This window comes from Xenopus laevis, chromosome 9_10S (assembly GCF_017654675.1).
Source record: "Xenopus laevis strain J_2021 chromosome 9_10S, Xenopus_laevis_v10.1, whole genome shotgun sequence".
Lineage (NCBI taxonomy): Eukaryota > Metazoa > Chordata > Amphibia > Anura > Pipidae > Xenopus > Xenopus laevis.
In genome coordinates this window covers 71072462-71096188 of record NC_054388.1, presented here as the reverse complement: position 1 = coordinate 71096188, position 23727 = coordinate 71072462, and the positions used below count along the sequence as shown (strand labels likewise).

Below are 23727 nucleotides of genomic sequence, written 5' to 3'. Positions count from 1 at the left end.
CTGGGAACAGGCAAATTCATGAGCAACAACAAAGAGTTCAGGATCAGCCCCAAGAGCCCCCAGTGGCTCACAAAGTAAGTGCAGCAAGTGTCCAGAACAGCACAAACAAGAGTGCGAGTCCCGGGCTGATCCTGCCAGTGGCCTGCTAGCTGCCTCTGGACTATTGCTCAACCCATTGCCAGGCGGATGCTGGAAACTGTTCAAAATTTCCAGCATCCTAAAGTTACTAACTAATACAGGAATGGGACCTGTTTACAGAATGCTCGAGACCTGGGGTTTTCTTGATAATGGCTCTTTCCTTAATTTGAATTTTCATAACTTAAGTCTACTAGAAAATCCTGTAAACATCAAATAAACCCAATAGGCTGATAATTATATCTTTGTTTGGGTCAAGTAAAAGGTACTGTTTTATTATTACAGAGAAGAAGAAAATCAATTTTAAAAATTTTGATTATTTGGATAAAATAGGGTCTTTGGGAGATGGCCATTCCCTAATTGTGATCTTTTTGGATAACGGGTTTCCGGATAATGTATCCCATACCTGTATTATAATTCCCCCACATAGACTGGGATGGTCTTGCATTGCCTGGGGTCCTAAGTGGAATTAACTAGTTTGGCTGCAGACACAGGGGCTCACTCAAAGCATATTTACACTACCTTTTTGCAGCATTAAATTGTAGCTTGTCTATTCCTCGTGCTATAATATCTCGCATGATAGTGCAAGGATTCTAACCAATAATAACAATGAAAATCAGATGCTAGCAAAAAACATTTAATGCACCAATTTATAAATCAAGTTATTAGATCTCATTTATTGGACTTCCTCTTTGAAGTCTTGCTACAATGTACATTGAAGATTCAATTTTAATTAATTCTCGGCACACTTACAAAACTCCCTTATTTTTCACCCATGTCTCCAAATGTCAGTTTAATATCTTTACAGTGGTTTGTATATTTACATTGGGTTATATGTCTCATCTGTTAGCAGTATCAGTCAACAGAAATGCCCCATAAAGATGACAGTAGTGTGGATATTTTATAATTTACATGATTTTCCTTTATTTTGCTGAGGAAGGTTGTTTTTTTTTTTCACTTGAAGAAACCCCTCCCACTGCGCATTTGATGCATTCTGTGTAAAAGTGTTAATCTATAGAACAAGGCTCTGTAGACAACAATAGTCCATATAAACAAAAACCAAAAGGTGAAGGAATTTGTTTAGTGATCACACACCTCCTCTTCATCCTCTCCATCCTCCTCTTCCTCAGGAAATGAAGAATCATTCTGTTTTTTTATCTGCTTAACCGCTGCAAACAGACAGATGAAAATTAATATAATTTTTCTTTTTTTTCCTTGCCAGACATACTGACGTAGACTTCTCTAAAAAAATCAATGGTTTCTATGTTCTTGTAAATTCAGGCAGTGGCTGATCCATTTATAGTGAGTGTGTGCTGCAGGGACACTGACCTCAGTAATATGAGATTGTGGTTCTCTTGCAAACAGACGGATGGTTCAATAACTATAAAGCAAGGCATTTTATAGCCGGCCATATCATGATAATGTGCTTACTGCCTACTTTGTTTATTTAAGAAGCTATTGCCATTGATTATGTACTGATGACATAAGTGAATACACTACATTTGTGTCTTAGAATAATTGATGAAGCTATTTGAAGCAATCCGCCATATTAGACTATGGGAGGATTATATTTAGTAGGGACATCATATTCAGCAACTATGGAATCTGTTTAGAGTTTTTCTTTCTGAGTGAAAATGGGGAACTGAAAGGTATAATCAAGGTATAATCAAGCAAGCATTGGTACAGAAACCATTATAGGAGCTGTATTGGCTGCTTGTTACAGGAAGATTATGGCAGCTGCTATTAATATTGACTCATTTAATTCAAAAAGACTAAATACAGAAAAGTTAGTAAATAATAATTACGTCTGTGGGATCATTTACTCAGTGTTTAGCAAGGTACAAAATTTGGATGCGATGTACCATGCTTATTTTCACATCCCTTGCTGCTGCAGTTCTCTTTGCCTCATTTGATTTATTTACCAGCCAGTTCCTCCATTGTTAAAAACAAACAAGGAGTACCTGGTAATCCATGATGTTTTCGTTGCAAATTTGGCCTTTCCATTCAGGTAGAATAATTACTGCAGGTCTCTGCACTCCAAAACAGAGTACAGAGACCTTTGTTTTCCCCATGAATACAGTACAGCCTGTGTTTGGCAGTGCTGTATTAATGGTGTGGGTGGGCTTGTGGAGGCACATAGTAGTACCTTTACTAACATGTCATTCAGATGCACAAGGGTGTGCCAGGTGCAGAGTACAGCCAGACCCTGGACCTAAGTTATTTTTAAATTAGCACTAAGTGGCATGATTTTGCATCTAGAGTTGCCGCTTGGTGGGCATTTTTTCAGCCTAGTCAGAAGCACAACTGCCAAGGCAAAGCCAGTATTACATATTTAGTTGCGCCCCTGGACCACCCACTTAATGCCCAATCCACCCCAATCTTTTCTTCATATGGAATCTTCCCAGGTTGCCAATAATATCATTGCACCACCCCGTTATGCCATCACCCTGCCCCTTTATGCTACCACCCACTTGCTTTAAGCAGCTCAGCCAGTAAAAAACTTTTGAAAAGGTGGCAGAAGGCTTGCACCCCTTAGTGCTCTTGCGCTTCTGTCGGAGCCAAAGTAAATTACCTCTTTTCTGTTCCAAATGCATTTTACTTAACATGAACATATACAGAAAATTAGACTTTTCTTATAATTAAGATATATATTCCCTTTAAAGAGCATGTAAAGGCAAAAAATAAAATCCCATCTTTACTTTCTTTAATGAAAAAGAAACCTATCTCCAATATACTTTAATTCAAAAATGTATACCGTTTTTATAAGAAACCTGACTGTATGCAGTGAAATTTTCCCTTCATTTACTACTGTGGATAGGAATTGTCAGATGGTCCCTAACTGCTGAGCAGGGAAACAATCATGAACAGCAGGGGGAGCCCCCGCCTTACTTCCCAGCCATGCAGAACTCAAGCAGCTTTGTTTATGACGATCCCTAAGCAGCCCAGACCACACTGAGCATGTGCACTTAGTCTTAGTCTTGCAAAGATGTTTAACAAAGTTACAAGATGGTGACCCCCTGTAGCCAACTTTGAAAGCATAAATCATTTGTTTGATTAGGCTTGTGGTGCAGTAAGTTCATGTTTATATTTAGTATACAAAATACAGCATTTCTAGCCTTATTCTATTTTAGACTTTACATGCCCTTTAAAGAGTCAACAACACACAAAAAGTAAAAATGCCCTATTTATTCAAACGTATAATTTATTATTGAAGGTAAGGGAACAATTCTGACTAATCTATAATGATGGATATCCAAATACAAGTAGAAGGCAGTGCCATACATGAAACATTTATTTGGCGCACAAAAAAAACTTTATCCCAAATTAAAAAGAAAATCAACCATACTTTTGACAGAGATATCACAATACTCCTTGGTCCCTGAGCTCCTTCTACCTAACTCCTTTTGCATTCATCATTGGGCACTTCATCTGAGGAGGACCATGGAGCACTGAGGTACCTCTGTCGTTTGACTGCTCAAACACATTGTGATGAATTTACACTTTTATTAGCTTTGCTAAATGTGTAAATTCATTAAAACATTGCCTGATTTTTCCAGTTCAATCTGTGATAAATCATCCCCTTTATTATAAAAATAATTGGCACGTTTGTTAAAGCAGATCAAGGTGCCAATTTCCCAAGATGCATCTATCTGTTCTGGGCAGTTGAGCACCATTCTCTTCTTTAGCCCCAGTATATTCCTGCAGAGCTGGTCTGTGATTGGCATTACATAATAATATCAGTAGTGACAGTGTGTGTGTGTACACAATTGTATAATTAATGTATAAATACTCAGCACACAGTATAACAATAATTCCAGAGGTTCATATATTCACAACACAAGTCCCTTGCCTCTCTCAGTTGGTACTAATGACGATATAGGAAAATATATAGGCTAGACCACTAGAGCATTCACACAACTTGCAGATTGCCTGAGAATATTTGTTCTAGTTATCTTGCAGAGACTGTTTAGGTGATAATAAATGAGATGACCCAAATATTCTGAGCATTCTGAGACTGATTGGAAGCCCTGGGAGTGCTGTGCACACATTTAATGTAAATACTTGCCAGTGCATGGCATCACGGCTCTGTGCCTAACTACCCTAGCTGCTAGCAAAAATTAGATTCAAATAATAATGAAATAACTATTATAGTCTCAAGAATCTTGTTCAAATTCTTAATTTTTGAAAAACCAAAGAAAAGTTACTAGGCATGGTGCAGATATAGTGACTTTTATTACATGTATGCATGTATTCAACTGCAGATGTGCTTCCCACAGTCCGAAAAAGGTGTTATTTTTCCTCCAGATCCAAAAACATAAGCAACTAATGATATTATTGTCATCATTAATCTTATTGCAGTTGCTGGTCAAAGCTAATTGCAAGTTGCTATGGCTACCACAATTGTAAAGTAAAAATATTCCTGTGAATAGTGAGTTTCTCCAATAAATATGAATATTCCCAGTAATACAAAATGAACAGTGCATATTCAATGACTAGCTAAATAAAAAACACATACAATAGCAGAAATGGAATTACTCTTTCCATATGAACATTATCTATAAACAGTAATAGTTTTTACCCCATATTAGTTTCAGTTCATATTTGTTGTAAGTCCTTGGAAAATTTTTATCCACTGCCCATTTTATTTTCCAATTCAGCTCTGCCTCTACTCAAAATGAATATTTAAGCAACAGATAGTTTATATCAAATTAAGTAACATATAAGAATCTTACCAAACTGGTATACTGTATATATTTAAGTAAATATTGCCCTTTTACATCTCTTGCCTTGAACCACCATTTTGTGATGGTCTGTGTGCTGCCTCAGAGATCACCTGACCAGAAATACTACAGCTCTAACTGTAACAGGAAGTGTGGAAGCAAAAGACAGAACTCTGTCCATTAATTGGCTCATGTGACCTAACATGTATAGTTTGTTTGTGTGTACTGTGAATCCTATGATCCAAGGGGGCGGCCCTTATATTCTAAAATGCCAATTTTCTATTTATGATTACCCAATGGCACATGCAATTAAAAAAGCATATTATTATGTAAATGGTTTATTTACTTTTATTTATTTACATGAAGCAGGGTTTTACACATGAGCCATTTTATGCAATATATTTCTATAGAGACCTACATTGTTTGGGGGGGGGTATCGTTTTCATTTAATGGCCCCTACACATGAAAATGTATCTAATGTGTGGAACAGTTATTGTTCTTCTTTATCAACCATTTAGACTGGCAGAACATTTATGTTGGCTTGAATTGTTTCATTTCCAGTTGTTCTGATTGTACAGATGGCCACCCAGAACCAACAGCACGGTTCTATGGGGTGCATCCATTGGGCCCCTGAGGCAAATTATCAGACCACTGTAAATCAGTCCATGTATAGCCACCTATAAGTCTATGGCACATGGAGTATATTTGCCATCACAATGCTCTAGTTAAAAACAACATAATAATTAGTATATATTTAGTCCTGAAAATGTGGAATATCTTCCCACTGCATTGAAAAATTATATATATATATATATAGAGAGAGAGAGAGAGAGAGAGAGAGAGAGAGAGAGAGAGAGAGAGAGAGAGAGAGAGAGAGAGAGAGAGAGAGAGAGAGAGAGAGAGAGAGAGAGAGAGAGAGAGAGAGAGAGAGAGGGAATAAGCCATGTCATCAGTAAGGAACACGAGGCAAATCTGTAATAAGACTACAAATATGTCTTGTTTACATGACCTCCTTAAAGTCCCACCTGTTTAAAGAGGCTTATTTGATGTACCTTAATTAATCATTGCTGTATCAAAAATGACAAAGTGTTTATATAATCCTAATGTCTCAATTGTACCCTAACCTTTAGTTTGTAAACTCTAATCTCTAGGTCCTGCTAACCCTATTGTACTCTGTAATCCTTGTTTGTTATCCACCATTTATTCCCTGTTTGCTATAACTGCAGTAAAGCACTGCGTATCTTGACAGCGCTATATAAATAAATGATGATGATAAAATAAATGATGATGATGACCTAGTGGGTTTGCTATGTTCACTATACAACCAAATTTATAGCATTTTGCAGAAGAAGCAATGCTTCTACAACGGATAAGTTGCTGAACCATTTGTTACTCAAATGCTGCTGAGATACAGCTCTAAACAAACCTCAATTTTCCCCTTTTGTAATAAATGTGTCATAAATAATACCACATTTTCCAGAACCACTGGATGCAGGGGAGAACTAATCACCTAAAGACCACTATGTTGTTCTGAAATTTAATAACGTACTCTCAGAACGTCAATTGACAACGGCAAGGTGTCTCAGGAAGAGTACATAGGCCTGACACTCACTGAAGAATCTGTAGTTAAGTTTGGGCAGCCTGTTTATAGGTTCCTGGGTAGTGGAATAGAAGAGATTTAGGGTAGGACCCCAAAAGCGTTTTCGCGCAATCCGCACTGCAACAAATGCAGCGCCTGCATCGGACAGTCGTGTCGCGTCGGATCAATGCTGCGACACCATGCAACAATTCTATTACCTTATTTTTGTCACATGCGACAAGTCGCATGTGTTTTGTCGCAGTGCGTAGGATTACGCCGAAAACGCTAGTGGAGTCTTACCCTTAAAGACGGATTACATCAGCTTTAAAAACTGCTACAAAGCATCCAGCAGTAAATGAACTGCAACTGATTTAACCGTGACAATTATGGTATTGTTTAAGTATCCAGTTTTATATTATATGCAGCACAATCCCTACATTTATTCCAACAGAATTGTATAATGACTTGTGCTGTATTTGCCATGTGCATTTTGTTATTTGTCATCAATGTATTGTAACCATTTGTTTTAGTGGGATAATACTGCTGGGAACAACTAAGCACAATTTTTAGACAATAAAAAATTCGGACATCTGGTATCGACGGGCACTCATGCAATATGGCTGCTTCCAGATGCAGCATAACAAAACTAATTGGAGGGGGAAAGAACTTTGATGGTAATAAAGACGTGAAACTTTGCTGCATTTGGAATTGTTTTCGCTGAGCTGAGAGAATGTTTTGTTCTATACTAATGCTTTTGCCTTCAGCATCCCACATACGGTATATAGTTTGTCCTTGTATGTTTGCCATGTTGGCAATGAACAGGGTCACTATGTTCTGCTTTTCAAAGCTGTACGGTTTATTAGGCTGAGCACTGTGATACTCCATTGACTTTAGTACCTCATTGGCATGTAGTGCGATTGTTCTGACTCGCTTTATAGCTCTTGTCAAAAGTTATATTGTTCCTAATTACCTAGTGCTTTTGTCACAAGGCTTTTAATCTCTGTTCTGGTCATAATTGTTCTGTGTTTCCTTTATTCTGTTTAAGCCCACACGTTTTTTTTTTTTTGAAGAGCTCAATTTTTCCATTTCTTTTTGCAAATTCCATTCTCTTCCAGTGAATTCTTATCTGAGAATGCTCACAAGAGTTCCCAGATTGGTGAATTGGACAATAATATAAAAAAATCAAGCTGAGATTATAGGCCAAATGCTGTTGTCTTCACTATGGTGTCTATTGTTTAAAAACATATTTGCAGCATTTAAGTGAGAAGCCAAAGGCTTCCACACATATTTTTCTTAGGAACCATTACACAATAGCAGTTTCATTTTTTTTCTGGTACCCCCTGCCACATCCTAGGTCCAATGCTGAAAGTGCTTGGCAGCTATGTTATCTTCTCTATGGCTTTGATAGCTGGCTTCCAAAACATGTAATGAGGTTAAATACAATCGCAGATAAACCCCTGGGACATGACGGTTGACAGCCAGACAGATGCATTGTTACTTGCCTATAGCCAGATGGCATAAGTTGGCTAATTGTAAGAATGAATATATGGCCCCATCAACCTGGCTGCTCTTTCCCATAAACTGGCAGATTTTGTTGAGAAGATCCAGGCTATTGAGTTTATAAGCAATCAGCACTAATTTATAGAGACAATTTTCTTGGTTGCTTGTGGTTGGTGGTCTTCTCTTGACAATAAATACAATTTAGTCAAATATTGACCCACAAATGTCTTCTTTCACATTTCACATGTTATCTAGTATTGGACTGGGTCCCACTAAAAAAACCTGACATTTAAGGCCCACTCTCACAAAATGTAAATGTCAGTTTCAAATGCAAAATATTACAAGTTTTATATCAGCCTATGGCATGAATGTAGGGCCCTCTAATTCTATTTTATTCTGTAAACCCTTGTTTGTTTTCCACCATTTATTCTCTGTTTGCTATAACTTAGGTAAAGCACTGCGTATCTTGGCGCTATATAAAGAAATGATTATGATGAATAAGAAAGGGTTGCTCAGAATTATCTTTGGCTGGGGCATACTAGGCTCTTGGCCTACCTCTAGATCATCTGGTACAATGGAAGGCTAGTCTTTAACTACTTTAATTCCACCTCCATTTTTTTATACAAAACACATGTTTTAAAGAGAGGTCTAGCTTTGCTGAGAGTTAGAACATGTCGTGAGAACATGGAGTTATTGATTTTTGTCCTTCTTTTATTTTAGGCATTTGTAAAATGTCTAGAAATGTCTAAAATACATGTAAAAAGATCATGTAGTGCCTGCCATTAAAATACAAGTCTATAATTGTTCTTCTTTCTACAGTGCTGTTCTTGTTTCAGCCATACCTGGCATAAAAGGAATTTCAAGGGAATAGAGTGTGTCTTTCCTTCTGGGTTTCATAAGCAGATCGGAATTCTCAGCAGTTATGTGCTATAACTAGTGATGGGCGAATTTGCGCCGTTTCGCTTCGCCGAAAAATTCGCGAATTTCGCGCGAAATTCGCGAAACGGCGAAAAATTCGCGAAACGTCGCCAGCGTCTCGTTTTTTACGCCGGCGCCCGTTTTTGACGCCGGCGCCCGTTTTTCCGACGCCGGCGCCCGTTTTTGACGCGGGCGTCCGTTTTTCGAAAAAAAAATTTTTGACGCCGGCGAATTTTTTCCGCGAATTTTCGCTGGCGTTTCGCGAATTTATTCGCCTGCCGCGAATCGCACAAATTCGCCGCGAATTCGCGCCTGGCGAATAAATTCGCCCATCACTAGCTATAACATGCTGGAAGATTGGTGGTTATCATTATAAATTAAGGACTTTGCCTGCTCAGCACCTGCATATGCAACAAAGGATACCAAGTGAAATAGGTCATGCTTAGAAAAGCAGATTTTAAAAGCAGAAACTGGCTTTTAGTTTTCAATTGAATCACTAAAAATATTTGTGCCAAGGATGGATTATAATGTGGACAGACAAGATGGCAGGCTCATTAACCCTGAGCTATGTAATGGCTGCCCAAAACTTGAGCTATGCCATGGCTATTTCGCCACCATAACAGGAAGACCACTATCCATTCATTGGCTGATGTAACCTAGAATGTATGGTGTGAATGCTCATAGTTTGCATAGGAGGCTAGTAATTAAGATAAACAGTAAATAAGTGTGTTGTCTTTGTTCAGCATTATAGTTATTAACAATATATTTGATGAACAATTTATGAAAGTAAATTTTGACTATACAACTTGCCTATATGCCAAGATTTTGTTTGCAGGCCACAGTTTGGGTAGGCACGTATGCCACTTTTGGGTTGAAATGTAGTTGATCTGTTCAAACTAAAAGGGATAATTTAATCTTTAATTTTTAATCTTTACTGAACCATTTAGATCCAACAATTTATTATCCACATTGGAACAATTCTTTCAACTATGGATCATAACTGTACAGATCTGCCCCACAATCACTATGGAATGAGAACTCAGGCCAGTCAGTTGGATATTTGATAGATCCTAAATATCATCTGCAGATGCTTATTGTTGTAGGGTACATGGGACATTAATTTCCCAAAAAAAATAGTATCTGATTTGAGATAAAAAGAGAAGAGATTAGCTAGAGAGGATGGTGTGCACCAAAAGTCATTGAAGATTGAAGATAATGTCTGGTATAATAAAAAGTTTGGGGGGTGGCATTTTGAGATGGAAAAGGCCAGTTTTGAGGGGAGGGGTGACAGAGAGAGAAACAGAAAAAAGGAAGGAAAAGGGAATTCAGTTCACACACACACGTCACAAAGGCCCAGGGCGACAAAATATTAGGGGTGGCATGCTGCCCAGCCACTTGCTTAGCTCCCCTGTGCTCCTACACGTGTGCTCGCAAGGGGGAGGTGCGGGTGGTGGGCGCTAGGACAGCACGGTCGGCCCAGCATCAGGCGCTAGGACTGTGTGGCCTAGGGGCGCCCACAGTTGAAATCCAGCCCTGCGATTGCCTTTAAGAGAACTACTTCTGTGACTGCTTTGTTTCCATAAAAGACCATTGAAAGTGGCACCAAGACATTGACCCAGGTACCCCTACAGTTCTCGGTGTCACACTGTCTATACATGGATTGCAGAATGCCCCAATCCACTCTGGACCAAATTCCTCTTATGTTTATATTTATGTTTGTTGTCATTTTGTGTAACTCTGTACTGGACTACAGACGAACACACTGAAAACTTTGGCCAATTCAGAATTCTGCTGCTTTGGTGACATTATTTAATATACAGAGATGCAATGATATCAGAAAGAAGTTACTGAGATGAATGAGAGGAGATTCAATGACACTGACCGACTGTCTCAAGGACAAATATGGAGAGCCCTCTCTCAGAACTCAGCTGCTGCCCATTGCAAGGTAATTCGCATAACGGTGGCAAAAATTATTGTCTAAGCTAATTGTTTCAATGGGTAACTACAGATACTGCCTTCCTATAAAGAATAGGACACATGGATAGGTGATCATGCAGTTTGATCAGAAATTGACTGGATTGGACATTGGTGTCCTTGTAACCAGCTTTGCAGCTCTCAAGTCTGCAGTGCAGTTTTAAGGCAACGTTAGGGATTTGCCTATCTGTTAAATCAATAGTTCTGGATTTTTAGTTGGCTACAAGGACATACAGGAATAACTTGCATGCCTTTGCCCAAAATTCCTTACATGAGGTTTAACATCTCTTGTTTTTTGTTTGTGTGTAATATGACATATGTGAACACTTTCCATTTTCAAGTCAAGTCAAGTGGATTTTATTGTCATTTGAAATATGAAATATGAAATGTGTCTATCCCTCCAAATACTAACCAAATGGTATCAGTTATCCCTCAGTTGGTTGCACCACGATATAAGGGGTGGTTCGCCTTTAAGTGAACTTTTAGTATGTTATACAAAGTTAATTCTAAGCAACTTTTCAATTAATATTGGTGTTTCTTTTTTTTATAGTTATTAAATTGTTTACCTTCTACTTCTAACTCTTTCCAGCTTTCAAATGGAGGTCACTGGCCGGACATCTACAAAAACCACGGCCCTCTCTTATATATCTTATCCAGTCACTTATTCAAATCAATGCAAGTTTGTTAGGGTAGTTAGCACCCTGGCAACCAGATAGTCATTGCAATTGCAAACTGGAAAGCTGCTGAATAACAAGCTAAATAACACAAAACCACAAGCAATAAAAACTGAAAACCAACTGCAGATTGACTCAAAATATCACTCTCTGCATCATTCCAAAAGTTAATTTAAAGGTGAACAACCCCTTTAATTTAAGTGTTAAGTCAACTAATAATTATTAGATAGTTTCTGATTAAACTACAGTGATTTGGAGATTTATCACCAGGGAAAGCAAATTCTATGAAATTAGATTTTTCATTCAGAATTGACCCATTTGAGATTTAACATCTAGTCAAGCCAGTCTGCGGTTCATAAAGGTCAATAATGATACAGATATATGTAAACATTGTCCATAATCTGTATAGTAAGTCATTTCAATTTATCCAGTAGGCTAATGAGATTAATTTGAAGAAAATTCCAGCAAAGGTTATAAGACACCTGCATTCAATCAAATCTACCCCAATTAATGCTGTCACACCATGACTTTATTCTACGTTGTTGCAAATGTTATCACAATGTGTTGTAGTCAATCCCCAATTAAGTTCCCCATAGAGCAGTGATCCCTTGCAGTAGCTATATGAACTGATACATTTCTATTTACCTATCCACTATCTGTGCCTACATTTCCCCAACACTGCCAACCACAAAAACCTTTCAAATGGGAAAATTGAATCCAACCATAAATTCACATGAGTTTAAAGCTCTGGCAACCGAAAATTTGAGAATTTTTAGCCACATCTCATGTGTTTTTTTTATTCTTCTCAAATTTGAATATGCAAACTACTACAGCTACCTAACCGTGAATATGGTGCCCACAGGCATTAGTTTCCACCGTCATTGAAATGGGATGTGAGCATATACAAGCATGGCTGAAGAGTATATAGCCCAGGCTATAGGTCTAAATGGCCACTTCTAGAAACACTACAATCCCTGTTTTTTATACATTTATTTTTCTCTCCCTTCCTTATTAAGTATAGTTAAAAATATTTCTAAATGAGGATATATTAACTATTATGACTATACCAGTTAAAGTTGATAAGTTTTATCATTAGTGCCACTTTACGTGTGACGTTAATGGGAGATTGGTGACTTTGGAAACATGAATTATTCAGTTAATTTTGTTTGAAAAGGAAAAGACCCAAGTTGGACAAAACAAAGAGAATATACAGTCCATTCAGAACAACACATGTAGTTACAGGTAGGAGCATGCATTAGTATAGCAGAAAAGAGAACAGTACCTGAACAGTACCTTTCATGGCCGGTGCTGTGAATACACTCTGCTTCCTTTGCCTAGGGGACACATTCTGCATTCAAAAAATAACATAAAAATAACACAATAATACATTTTCAGCAGAACATTCAAGATTTGAGTATCATCTATCTATCTATCTATCTATCTATCTATCTATCTATCTATCTATCTATATATCTATCTATCTATCTATCTATCATGTATCTATCTATCTATCTATCTATCTATCTATCTATCTATCTATCTATCTATCTATCTATCTATCTTACATCTTTTTATTTATCTATTTACTGTATATATCTATTGTTTTATATTTTTCCCATGTCAACAAATATAAACGAGAACTCAATCTGTATAAGTTATACAGTGCTTAGAATTGTTTTACAAGGTTTAGCAGGGTCATGAGAACGTAATTTGCGCACACATTGCCTTACACATGTGTATTTTTGAGCTTAATGAATAGAATGAATGTATATCCCAAAACGTTTCTATGATATTTAATAAATGTTTCTATATTGGAAAATTCGTTTTTTGTATTTTGATTAGGGAAGCTGTGTGTGTATGTACATTATAGTCGTTACAATCTGCTCTTGAACAATAATAAAGATAGACAGAGAACCAAAGCACATTTATACCTGTTTGCCTGTGTGGTGGGTAGAGGTTTCCCTAGTGATCTCAGTATAAAAGGAGTTCAGAAGTTAATTTATCATTTTCATGATTTTAGTGTAAAGATCCTGTATCTAACGCCATGACCGCATAAAAAAAATTATTGAAATATTTGAGGATTCATCAAAAAGTGAATCCTCCACATAGCATAGCAACCACTCTGCAAACATTTGTTCTCAGCATTCAAAATAAAGACTAATAAGCCGTGTTCCTAGATGAAGCTATCCTGCCTCTTCTGATATCCTTTGCAAGTGTACCCATTGATAAAGTGGACCATGGCAGTAAGTCCACGGTTCCCACTGCGGGTTGCAGGAATAACAACACCCTTCACCATAAGAATCACATACAAACGCTGCTCCACTCCTGATTCAAGAAAATGCACACACACAACTCTTTTGCTGGTAAATATAAATATATAAGAACTGTATGAGAGCTCCCGCAGCCACATACTGTTCAATATTTATGTAGAACATTTTCAGCAATATTTGTTTGCTTCTGTACCTTCTCTGTATTTACCAGAGAAGGTACATTACTTACTTCTTCATTTGTACTGTTTGTCCTCTGGTCATCTACTTCTAAGTGAAGAAAGAAAACATAGTATTATTCTACAAGAAGGCATATTAGAAAGAGGAGGGACAAGGTGGTCTTGCAACCATGATTGTGTTTGGTACTCTCAGTACTCTCAGACACCTGGTATAGGTTAAAGGTATAGGGCATACACATAACAGAAAATTCATATTAATAGTCCATGAACAACAAACTATTGGTATTTTATACTAATAAAACTGTTGTACCCCTGATGAAATAAGTGTCTTATCTGTTTGCCTCAAAGATTAAATTGTATACAAGCAGCTCTTCGCTAACTAATTCTAATACTAGCTGATCCACAAAAATACATAACTGTGGGCCTCTAAGCTATAAAGTGATATCTTTGCCCTGCTTGTTCACATAGAGACATTATTACAAGTACAGGGTATTTCTAGAACCCTGTAGTCAATTGCCCTGGAAACTATTCTCTAAATTGGTTTTCCCTTTTCATCCTTTATTTAAGGTACATCAACTCATCATCAACAACCTAGTACAGTTAGGATAATGAAAGCAATTTACCATCCAAGCACGTGTCAGTTGCCCCTCCTGCTATCCTGGTATATTACTTATTCCTTTCTGTTTCCCCTTCTGTCTGATGCTCTTTGCCCCTGTTGCCTCTACACTCATCTACCCTTCTATACTGTCAGCTCCTGTATCTACAGTATATGCCATGCTGGAACTCAAATAATGATGAAATAAACAGGCTATATAGTAACATTGGGTAAAAGTATTCCATGAGTCAGATGCCAATGTAAATGAATGATTGGTGCTATGGGCCTTGCCAAACTTTAAGCCTTGCAATATAAACTCTATAGGAACAAAGAGATAAAAGTCCTTTATTATAATATTAAAAGACTTTTAAGTAAAGCCTTTAAACTGGGGTTTTAACTCTTTTCATTAGGGGACACGTAGAAGTTGGGGGTTAGCTTTGTGGTCCATTAATTGCCACGAAAGCTAATTATAATATCTACTGCCTATTAGACAACTTAGGGGCCAATTCACTAACTTCGAGTGAAGGATTTGAAGTTAAAAAACTTCGAATTTCGACGTTTTTTTGGGCTACTTCGACCATCGAATGGGCTACTTCGACCTTCGACTACGACTTCAAATCGAAGGATTCGAACTAAAAATCGTTTGACTATTCGACCATTCGATAGTCAAAGTACTATCTCTTTAAAAAATACTTCGACCCCCTAGTTCGCCATCTAAAAGCTACCGAACTCAATGTTAGCCTATGGGGAAGGTCCCCATAGGCTTGGCTAACTTTTTTTGATCGAAGGATATTCCTTCGATTGTTGGATTTAAATCCTTCGAATCGTTCGATTCGAAGGATTTAATCGTTCGATCGAAGGAATAATCCTTCATTCGTTCGATTGAACTATCTGCGCTAAATCCTTCGACTTCGATATTCGAAGTCGAAGGATTTCAATTCCTAGTCGAATATCGAGGGTTAATTAACCCTCGATATTCGACTCTTACTGAATCGGCCCCTTAGTGTATTTAATACGGTCCTGGTAAGCCATTTTAATAGCATGGAGACCCCATTAAGGTTTCTGCACCATAGGTTTAAAAATGTCATTATACATGGGAATTTTGGAAGACCAATATATATAAGCCCTTACAAATGCCAAGCTCAGCACCCATTTTTAACTCATAGTAAGTATGAGGAAGTATAGCAGTGAGCCATTTAAAATGATAAGTATTTTTCAAGTTGCATATCAAGCTGTCTCAAGTTGAAAGATCGTATATCCTAGTTCACAGTCAAGGGCTTTTATTTTCAAACACTTGAAAATCAGGTATATACCTAATTGATTGTTTGGCAGAAATTACCTTTCACTGCCTGTTTATAACTTACCCTAATAGGTTTTGGAGACATTAATTATACAATTACTTTAAATGACCTTGAAAACATCTGGTTTTACAAAGTAGTGTCTTTGGTTAATGAATCATCTACCATTCCATCATGCTCTGGGCCTTACATACAGTGAGGGGACAAAGTCACTCGCACACTCTGGCACTCCAAGTAATAGCAATCCCTGGTGCACTGTGAAGGCAACCTCACACCCAATATGGAAGAACGAAAATCACTGGCACGCAAGGTAAATGCTGGCAGGGTGAGCCCTTGCTAAATTTATTGCTGCATGCAATGTTTTGGGGTGAAACCCCTTTAGGCTCAACCTGCCAGCATTTCCTTGTGTGCCAGTGATTTTCCTTCTTCCAGGCAAAGTCAGTTACCCAACATGGTTATCCATATGGTTACCAGGGTAAAAATTAGAGAACACTAACATTAATATGAGGTGGTGAAGACTCCTTGGTGTGATGTCAGCTCTTTCATTATTTTGCTAACTGTGTTTGTGTGTTTAGAATAGTGATGTAATGTTTTTACTTGAATTTGTGATATATGAAAGGTAATATTGAAATAAATACTTGAGCACAAAATGACCCTGTATGTTAACATTCTGCCCTGAGGCTGACAGGATTTCCTGCAAAAACATAAACCAATTTGCAATAACTTTGATATTCCTGATATAGTAACACCAGTTTTCACTTTCTAAACACATGCAAATAGTAATCTATATAAATATCAAACTTTTTTCCATGCTTAATGCCCTATTTTTTCCTCTGCTTCCAAGAAATCTGCTTCCTTTGGGTTACAGTAAGATATGAGCTGCCGCTCTCATCTGTAACTTGTAAAGAGGAAGCTGCACACCAGGGATAAAAGCTAAAACGTTGACTTGCTGCCAAACCACACAAAACAGTACTCAGTAGCTCATCCGTGATCACATAATTTACTGTAAGGTCTTAAGGTTGCTTTATTCTCATAATTTACAAATGTGCTAATATATTACATTAATACAAAATAACATTACATATTACATTTTTTTCCATATCTTCTAGGAATAACAATTTTGTTAAAGAATTTTTTTCTACTCATATCTAATTTGTCTTTGTTTTACTCTTATTTATTCATTAGCGTACTGAACTCCCTCTATTTCATCATGCTGGAGGGGGTTGTTAAAGACAGAGCAATGGTGTCAGTTTACTATAACCACTGGGTAAAGTGGCCTACAGATGTTATGTATGTTGCTAGGCCAGAGAGCAAAGTGGTTCCTGTGTTTCCGGCAGATTTTAAGAAGGGATAATGCTTTGTAGACAATGCTCATGGTTTTGCACACTGTACACACTTTATAAAAGAGCTCATACTTATCATATCGTATTGACACATAGCTTAAATGAAAATATTAATATACAACTGAAATGACAATAGTATTTGGCAAAAAGTGTCCAATCACGGACCAAAATAGCTAACTTGCTTGATGGATACTTCTGTATTTCACATAATGTAGGTCAAAGAGTGATGCACTCTTATCTAAAAATAAGTGAACTGAAGGGGTGAGCATCATCAGACCATCATAAATTGTCCAGCCATTTGCAATGTTTAGAAAGAGGATATGCAGCTCTACATATCCATTCCCTGGCTCTCCTTCGGCCTTTTGCTACTGTCTAATGATAAAATCACAGATTCGGTACTGAAACAGCAATATTAGAAACGAATGAACACAGGAGCAAGCACACAACAGATATTTTAGGTTATGTATGTAAATGAGAAGCAGCAAACGTAAGCAAGTTATGGGAATCATTATCCTAACAGAAAAACACATGTTGGAAATGGTGCTTCTGAGCACCATGCATTTATTTCAGAGAGTAGATAAATCTAGCCATATCTGTCATTCCGTTTACTACTAATGGGGTTACTAGGGTCACTAGAATCTATATTAGACATAAACATGGACTCCATTACAAAGGACTCACACGAAAGCAACATTGCAAGTCTGCATCACCATTAATAGAGAAGGGCCTGAGATCCTGATTGCCCTGGAGGAGAGGGAAGAGCTGAAAGTTAAAGAGTCAACCCTGGATCCATTGCACCGTCTGCCAGACAGGATCTGGTGCAGCAACTTCCAGTGTGAGCACAAGTTGATTGAACAGTGTGACCATAGAAGGGACAGAGGCTGAGTAAGCAAGGTTACAATGTGAACATTAAATGGGCTTGAGAACATGCACTTAGCTCACCCAAGATTGAGTTGTACTAACAGTCTTTTTTGTTTTGCAGAACCTGATTAAAATTGTATACAACACAAGGAGATGCCAATGGTATAGGCGGTTTAAAATCCAATTTTATTTATACATTTTACCCCCACTTTTTTTTTTACCAAAAATTATTAATTTTAGAGCCTTCCAGGGAAAACCACCCCTTATGGCTATTGGATAAAAAGTGGGATTACTGGGATTACAGTGAATCCTTGTGATTTATTTTCCAATAGCAAATGGCAGTCTAAGACTAAACATGAAAAACACTATCTGGTTAAATCAGCTAAGCAGGCAAAAATTCTATCACTGAACTATACACATACACTAGAGCCTCACATAATTCCCTACCAATATCTTTGTTTAGGAAAAGGTGTGATACTTTTCCTACCCATTACTATTGTGTATTCTCATTCTAACATTGATTATGCCAGACCATATTTGCAATGGACAGTGACATGATATTATGTGAGCCTGCCATGTACTTCTTAATTCCTTTATTCTCTCTTAACACAGATATACAGAATCAAGCATTGGCCGACTGTTAAGAAAGTTATAATGCAAAGCCTGACTTTAATACAGGACACACAGGTCCCAGTCACATGTTTAATATACTTCTGTAACTTGACATATATCCTTTTCTTTTATTATTACCCTTTACTGATATAGCACCCACATATTCTGCAGTACACTAAAATGATTATACATCATTTTCACCACTCCTTGTATTGTAACTATTTCCAAAGCCAATTATTTCTGTTTTTTTTTGTTTCAGATTTGCTTACACCCCAAACATTCAGCTGGTAGTAATTATACATATTTCCCAACGTTTATTTGTGGAACCTTATCTGCAGTTTACCCAACAATTGCAGAAAGAATGAGTGGAAATAGAAAAGGGCAGATGTGATTCAGTGGATATGAGTCACCCCTGTGAGTCCCAGGAAGGGCAATCTAGTGACGTTCAGCTCAGTTCATATTATACTACATTTTTTTTTGTGATACCCAGAGGTACTGATCTAAATATAGTCACTTGTTGTTCTGAGGTTCTAACTCTTAGCAAGTGCATATTGTGCCAATATATAAATAGAATGTCTACCTACACTCTACTGTGCAAAAAATATTTAAAAAATATTCATTTAATCTTTTAATATTTAAATGTAGGAAGTGTCCTGCAAAACATGTGCTAGACTGTTTGAATAAAAGGACATTTGCCCTGGACTCAACAGGACCTAGGGTTCTACCATCAGACCTTTCATGTGCTTAAACAACTCTGTAACAATATTTTTTTTAACTTAATGATGATAACTTTACAATCATGCTTTACTGATTTATATTAGACTGCTTCCTACCTTTCCTACACAATTCTTTCATCCTACTAGTTCCCTTCACAGTGCAAAACCCTCATTTGTTTGTAAAACTTACTTACTTTTAATATTTTTGGATTCTGTAGTATGTGCTTGATGCATCATATAAAACCTTAAACCTTTCAAATAATATGAAGTGAAATATAGAGTTACATTTTTAACCAAGACATTTGTTAGTACCAGATATAAGCATTTCTCGGATGTTTTCCCCCTTCAAACAAGTATCACTGTTGAGGACACCTAAACTAAATTTAATTTCATGGACCTATGAGCCAATCAATGGCAGGCAAGATGTGCACACTGATGTTATACAAACCATGGTGAAATAGGAAAGTATAATTTAAGTCTTGTCCAGACCTGTGGTTTTCAGACTTTTTTTTGCTTCAAGCATTGATCTGAGGTCCATCATTTGATTCGGGCCCTCTATAACTTATAACATGGTTACCAATACATTGGTGTTGCATAGTTCCGAGAATATCTAGTACAAGAGAACCTAAACTTCACTCTATGCTCTGGGCCTTTATGAAATTTACATCACACTAGAAGCCTCCTGCTTTTCAAGAAAAAGGCCACCCCTTCTCAAGATATTTACATCTGATTCCAGGCCACTTGCTCCATGAGATTGGGATATCATCTCTTCAACATGTGTTCTCCAAGAGATTTATATCAAACTAATGGAAATGCTTTCAAAAACATTTAAATCGGACTGATGGACAGGTTCTCCAAGAGATTTATATCAGCCAAAGGGTCAGATTATCCATCCATTGCATTCCCATCAGACTGATGGAAAAGTTCTCCAAGAGATTTATATTAAATTGACTGATTTTAGCTCCATTAGACTCATAGCACAACTCTGCTAGAATTTAGCATCACACTCAGACCACTCACTCATTTTCTATTATTCAGCTAAATGAACATGTTTTGTTTTTAATTGCATGTACCATATTCAATTTTAAAAATACAAGGATGTGTATACTAAAACCATAATAATCTATGATAAGTTATAATGAATTTTATCCAACATGTACAGACCTGGCGGTGTGTTCTCATTCAAAATAACCAGCGATGCGGGTGTGGGTCTTCTCTTTCTTATCTATACAAAATACAAAGGCACTCTTATCAGATATCACATCAGTGATAGTTACTGTATCTCATTAGACCAGGCAAGGCTGGTATTCAGATAAACTGAATAGTTCCCATTGGATATAAGAATCTGACAGACAGTTATCTTACAATAGAGCCGTCCATTGTCTCCTTCCAGTCCTGGTAATGACATCTAAGTTACTTTAAAAGCACCGAAACATTTACCCAACACTTTACAGCGATTATACATCATTCACATCAGTGAAGCTTACAATCTAAAGAAGTCACTATCATATTTTCACATGCCAATTATCCTGGAGGAAACCCACCCACACAAGGGGGAAGACACAAACTCCTTGCAGACAGTATCCGGGCCTAGGTTGAGCTCAGGCCCGAGTTTTATAATATATAAAGTATATCTACAGAATGCATGTGTCATACTTGCCTGAGTGATGATGTCATGCATATTTTATATAACTTCTATAAATGATGTCATGAATATTTTATATAACTAATATTTCCACATTCATTTAGACCTGTCACAGCTGTAATTAAACAAACATGTCATTTGAGCATTGTAGTCAGCAAATCTGTTTAAAGAAGGACAAGTCACACTGTGTAGTTTTTAGTTGTTTTATTTATTTTTTTCGCCTTTTGTGTTTTGAACTTTTGTGTTATTACATTATTTTTTTTAGCAGGCCCACCACATGATTGTGACCAAATCAGGAGCATTATTATAAATGATAATACATCTCTTAAAGGATAATGAAAGGCTAAAATTAAGTAAGCTTTATCAGAAAGGTCTATATAAATACACCAGTAAACCCTCAGAGTAATGCTTTCCTTCTATTATGTACACATGGGCTTCTGTATCAGACTTCCTGTTTTTAGCTGAAACCTCCAGGGCAGGGCTTGAGCATGCTCAGTTTGCTCCTCTCCCCCTCCCTGCTGTAATCTGAGCCCAGAGCTATGAATGAGGAGGGAGAGACTCCGACAGGAAGTGATGTCACACCAAGCTAATATGACAGCTGCTATCCTAAACAAACAGAGAGCTTCTAGAGCTTTTTACTCAGGCATGGTAAAGCATTCTGCAGAATAAATATAGCATTCTAGCTTCTACTATTGTGGCTAATATGTTGGCAATAAACTGTCTTGGAGCTTTCCTTCTCCTTTGAGTTGACATTTTTATTTACTACTAAGAGTGAAAAAAATTTGTATATATAATATTATTTTGGGAAATGGAGCATAGAGTTCATTATTAGAAGCAGGATTAGAATGATTCAGTACAGAAAGAGGTTATTTTATACATATCTGTATCTACCTACATATGCAAAGAAATTATGCTACGTAAATAATTTTAGCAACATGAAATACACTCTTCTAGTACAGGTGTGGGGCCTGTTAACCAGAATGCCTGGGACCTGGGGTTTTTGGATTTCCCTAATTTGTATAGCCATCCCTTAAGTCTACTAAAAATCATTTAAATATAAAAAAAACCCAATAGGATTATTTGTCTCCAATATGGATTCATTCTTTAATCTTAGTTGTGATAAAGTACAAGGTACTGTTTTATTATTACAGAGAGAAGGAAATCATTTTAAAAATGTAGAATTATTTGCTTAAAATGTAATCTATGAGAAATTGCCTTTCTGTAATTTGGAGCTTTCTAGGAAATGGGTTTCTGGGAAAGAGATCCTATACCTGTATTGAATACAATATTTGAATACCATTGGGTTTTGGTTCACAAGAGAATTATGATTAGTACAATTAAACAGGACTTCAAAGTATTTTTAAGAACAGTGTATAGCACAGTCAAGAAAGATGCTTAGTAATAAACCCCATTTTTGTCCAAAATCAGTACAATTATCCGTGCAGTTTATTATTAAAATATCCATGTAAAAGTGCAAACAAAATCCCAGTTAGATATTACAAAACTATTGATATATAAGCCAAGAGAGAGGTCCTACTGTAACTATGATTCATCAAAAGGCCAGTGCAGCCCCCCTCCCCCGGGTAACATATATTTATACTCTCCTTTATCTAATTAGCTGCTGTACTAGTTATATATTAGTTATAAAAGAAAACAGAAGAAATGGAACATTATTTAATGTTTAAATAATGTCATTATGAAATGACAAACCACTTGCACCTTTGCCTTCTGCAGATATAAAAAGACAATAAATACCTGCTCTGAGGCCTCTGGATCCAGCTGACTCTGAAATAATGGCACAGCAAACTGTATTTTCTTGGGACTATTGGGTTCCATTTCTGAGCTGATGGCAGATGAAACAAAGCCTCCTGGAAAAGAGCAGGTTTCTCAGTGACTATAGCCCTTGGCACACGCCGTGGAGTGAGTCTGACTGCTACTTGATAATAGCTGTAAATTCCTGGGTTAGCAAGTGTAACTGCATGAACAGAGCAACTCCCTTATTCCACATCAATAGCAATTCTTGAAGCTGGCTTTTTTCCTTAGTCCTTCAGATCGTCTGTGCACAAAGCTGAAAGAACAATAAGCTAATTGTGTACCAGTTTTGCTTCTGCACATGCCAAGGATTCACTCAGAGCCTAATTGAAAATGCAATGCTAGCCTTGAATGGCCTGGTGCCTTGGGATTTGTCTATTGTACATTACTAGCCGTCTACTCAAAAATGCAATATAAGCTCCCTCAAAGCACTGCTGATGGACCATTAATATTTCATTGTGACAAATCAGAAAGTGAGGAGGCTTTAACAGCACATATATGATATACATCACCTCCCGACTGCTTTTGGTCCTACCTTTTAGCAAGAGGGAAAACAAAGAATGATTAATTAAACATATCTCATTTACAGACTTCAGCGATACACACATCAGTCAAAACAGGTTTGTTGAGACAGTTCGTGATTGTTACTATATCATCATTTATCACAGTTACTTTTATTTGAATTACACATTAACTAACTGTTGAAGGTCTTTTTAATTGTAGAGCATTACCGGACCACAGGGCTACTTGAAGCAGAGATGTACAGCTAAGACTGAAATTAAGCTCAGCCAGAGTTATAAATAGTTCAGCTCATTATTGAGAATGTAAATGCGAAGCAGTTAATATTTTCTGCGTTTCTACTTAAATCAATACTCTGTGAATAAACTCACAAAGTTTC

General features: G+C 37.1%; 1 protein-coding gene across 5 annotated transcripts; it reads right to left on the bottom strand.

Annotated features, from left to right (window-relative positions):
- Positions 1-756: 756 nt before the first annotated feature.
- ppp1r1c.S (protein phosphatase 1 regulatory inhibitor subunit 1C S homeolog) lies at positions 757-23354 on the bottom strand. Of its 5 annotated transcripts, none has more exons than XM_041578840.1 (5): positions 22773-23354; positions 20537-20597; positions 14001-14035; positions 12795-12849; positions 757-1304 (listed from the first exon to the last, which is right to left on the bottom strand). In XM_041578840.1, the coding sequence occupies exons 1-5, from the start codon at positions 22851-22853 to the stop codon at positions 1216-1218; spliced, it is 321 nt and encodes a 106-aa protein (XP_041434774.1). In that variant the 5' UTR covers positions 22854-23354; the 3' UTR covers positions 757-1215. The 5 variants fall into 5 exon arrangements, with proteins under 5 accessions (XP_041434774.1, XP_041434775.1, XP_041434773.1 ...); XM_041578841.1 differs by having other exon boundaries at positions 12784-12835; XM_041578839.1 differs by having other exon boundaries at positions 12784-12835; positions 14001-14038; positions 22773-23323.
- Between the last annotated feature and the right edge of the window lie 373 nt (positions 23355-23727).